Below are 3,710 nucleotides of genomic sequence, written 5' to 3' on the forward strand. Positions count from 1 at the left end.
AACAAGTGGATATTAGTACAACAACAACACAGCTACTGACAGTGTCTCATTAAAAAAAACAAGTGGATATTAGTACAACAACAACACAGCTATTGACAATCTGTCTGATAAAAAAAGTGAATATTATTACAACAACTTCGCTATACAAAAGCAAAACACTCGTATTAAGAGTAAACCTGAGCAAGCCGAACGTTAAAGTAAGACTGATTGACACAGAATATGCGTAAGGGTAATCCATCGTCATTTGCTGTAGATTTTAGTGTAACTAAAGTATTATTAATGTAATTATCTACATATAACTTAGATGAAATAAAACAAACAATTAACTACGTGCATAAGCGACGGTTTTGGCTTAATTTAAAACGATATTAATTCAAAGAAAAATAATAATAAGCAAACGATAAGATTAATCGAGGAGAAACTAACAACAAACCTTGATGAAACTAAAATCTGTTTTTGTAAACATGACTGGGCTCTGAAGTACTGGAAATCGAAACTAAAACCTAATGGGTTATACAGTTAGTGTAACTAATGGCAACGGTGTCTCAGATTCTAAACAGTTCTGAGTAACGCAACGAACGGTCTTTCGACATAAAATCATTAGTACTGAATACAAGTTAAATGTTGTACGTGATCACGTCTCACTGTTAGAAACGTAACTTTGTACAGAAATAAATTTATTATCCCACAAATAGCTGTATCAAAACTTCAGTTAGTTCTGCTTGTGACTATGAGATGGCGCCACTAGGCAGGAGTAATAAGTGTCTCTAAGAATAAGCGTTACTATGACGACGAGAAACACATTCACCTTATTTGTAATTTATTTATCTAGTATAAATTAATTTTAATTTGACTGAAAACATTTTAAGTTGTGTATAAGAAAAGTACTAATGATTTATTATGGAAAACATTTACCAGCATGCTAGCATAACTTACCCTCTTCAGCTAGTTTTTTATTTCCATGAAACATATCTTCTGTGGCTTTTAGTGGCGCCATCTCGCGGGCTTCTAGGACTTTTGCGAACTTCTCATCCCTGTAAGTAGTTGTATGGGACAGGCTATCAAATGGAAAATTCTAACAAAACAACACCATAAATGAACGCATAACTCTAAAAATAACCAGTTATTTTAACTATGTATTTCTCGATTTTTATATTAATTTTATGCTTTACAGAGAAATGGAAATTCGAAAAGTATAATTGGAGTAATCTAGAAAAGATTTTATGACGTCACAAGGCAGATGTCGATTTATTGCCTATAGTCAGTCATTTTCTTTTTGTGTTAGAAATGACGAACGTGTAAATGACATTCTCGAAAAAAAAAGGCTTACTGAAGGTTTTACCATCTTATTTTTGGTTATGGTGGTATAAAAATGTAAATATGTTTAATAAAGGAAAAATTGACTTTGTATAATGTCGTTACGGGAGTTTACACTTTAATTGAACTCCAAATGTGCAGTAAATAAATGTAGGTTATTTCTACTGAAAAGTTATAAAATTATGTTTGAAATTATTATTTCCTACTGTTATGCTCAAAGCACCACCTTTTCGTTCTTGATTATTATGAGCGCATAATCATTAAGTTTGAGTTTACCAAAAGGCTTAACGACTCAATTATTATGAGCGCATAATCATTAAGTTTGAGTTTACAAAAAGTCTTAACGACTCCACGCATTTTAAAATCGGAATAAGCTAATATTACCTAACGTTACTATATTTTCATGACCTAAGTAGCCAAAATGAAATATTAAGACATAGCTGATTCTGAACAGATAAAAAATGAAATTATTTTTATAAATCCAACACTTCTTAAGTAACGGGCTCTGAAATGTGACTAATGCTTAACATTAAAATCTAGGTGGCGTTCAAGTTCCGATATAAGGAAAATTTTCATCGTTAAATCTCTTGTCATTCTCATACTTTCCACCAGGCGTTAGATTTATGACGTAAGAGTTGCTGCTCAGGAATTTGTTTTGTCTCAGGCTTAAAAACTCTGAGAAAGTGTAAACAACTGATTGAAAATACTCTGTGAAAGTAAAAAACAATTGGCCTTAAACTTATAAAAATATTATAGAATATCAAGTTCACACACACGATCACACTGAAATCAACAAGTTCACACACGATCACTCTGAGACCATCGAGTTCACACACCTGATAATTTTTTAAAAAATGATAAAAAACTGGTTAATCCCAAAATAATTTTATGAACTAATGTATGATTAAGAAACATTCAAATTGAGTATGTATTATATTATTGTATTTTATTAATATTGTGTCATAAGTTTTAAATTAATTTAATTTTAAATAGTACATTTCCCGCTGATGAGCATCGCGGAATGGTATTCGAATGTATTATGCTGTATTAATATTATTAATACAGAAAAACAAAAACAAATACACAATAGCACTATGCCTATCAAGTTTTCACACACACTATAACACAGAATCAAATTCACACACTTATGATGTTAGAAAAACACGTACGTTCAAGAAGTCTTGATAGAAATGAATAAAGACCCTATAACCCTAGCGCTTTCGAAAGATGGACCTTTCTTCTTCAGGGGCAAACTGGGAATGGTGGTGTAATTGAATGAGTGATATATATATAAAGGGAGATTAATGACGCTAGTGACGTTAATAAAAACTCATGACGTCAAATTCACACACTTGATATTTTGGGTAAAATGTGAAGTACAGCACTCTAACGCCACCTGGTGCTCTTATAGTAATGTTTACTATTTTAATTAATGTTACAAATACATAATATGATAATACGGAAATACTAATGTTTACGGATTATTGTTGAGAGAGGTATTACCTTTGGTATATCGTCATGAGAAATCCTCCCCCAAGTCCCATGCTGTGAGGGTTCACAACCCCCATACAGAGAAGTGTGGCGATCGCTGCATCCACTGCCGATCCATTTTTCTTTAAGATAGATCTGGAAAAAATAAAATAATTAGATGTACACGAATCTCATTACGAAACTTTATACCCCCCTTCTCTAACCCTTATACTTAGTATGATCTGCATTACCTCTCCCTTTCCCCCAATAAGAAGGATTCTGTTACCGTAAGCTGTTTAATTTCTGTTCACGTAGTCAGTGAACGACGCGAAATACTAGACCATGATAATAAAAAAATGCTGATATTAAAACTAGTTTAAATAAATGTGTCAGATGTATGTAAATAAATCAAAACGTTTAACGAAAAGTTAAAAAAATCACAAAAATCGAAATACACATATCGAGCAAGATTAATTTTAAATAAAATTGTAAGAGTCTGTCCACTTACTTTCCCACTGACGCACACTGACCAGCATCCGTAGATATGGCGGCGCTAGTGTACACTTCCGATACTGTGGGGTCTTGAGGATGATCTCTGAGCAAGAGTCCTACTATTAGGCCTACCACAAGAGAGGCTATCAGTAGTGAGGCAACGACAGACACCAGCACCTTAACCGACAGGTGTTTCCTGGAAAGGAACAAAAGTAATAAATAAACAACTCGACAACTAAGCTTACCACGAGAGAGGCTATAAACAGTGATATAACCACAGATAGCAACACCTTAACCGACAGATGTTTCCTGGAAAGGAACAAAAGTAATAAATAAACAACTCGACAATAGGCTTACCACGAGAGAGGCTATAAACAGTGATATAACCACAGATAGCAGCACCTTAACTGACAGGTGTTTCCTGCAAAGGA

At 33.3% G+C, this 3,710-nt stretch overlaps 1 protein-coding gene across 1 annotated transcript in view; it reads right to left on the minus strand.

The window, feature by feature from the left end:
- Positions 1 to 3,475, minus strand: part of LOC106477237 (gamma-glutamyltranspeptidase 1-like) — a gene marked incomplete at both ends in the record, with an annotated part of 5,003 nt that extends 1,528 nt beyond the window's left edge. Inside the window, 3 exons of the mRNA XM_013937828.1 lie at positions 937 to 1,034; positions 2,821 to 2,943; positions 3,296 to 3,475. Of these exons, the coding sequence (XP_013793282.1) occupies positions 937 to 1,034; positions 2,821 to 2,943; positions 3,296 to 3,475 (401 nt within the window). The remainder of the gene's footprint in view (positions 1 to 936; positions 1,035 to 2,820; positions 2,944 to 3,295) is intronic.
- Between the last annotated feature and the right edge of the window lie 235 nt (positions 3,476 to 3,710).

The sequence above is a fragment of the Limulus polyphemus genome, unplaced genomic scaffold (assembly GCF_000517525.1).
Source record: "Limulus polyphemus unplaced genomic scaffold, Limulus_polyphemus-2.1.2 Scaffold13517, whole genome shotgun sequence".
Taxonomy (NCBI): Eukaryota; Metazoa; Arthropoda; class Merostomata; order Xiphosura; family Limulidae; genus Limulus; species Limulus polyphemus.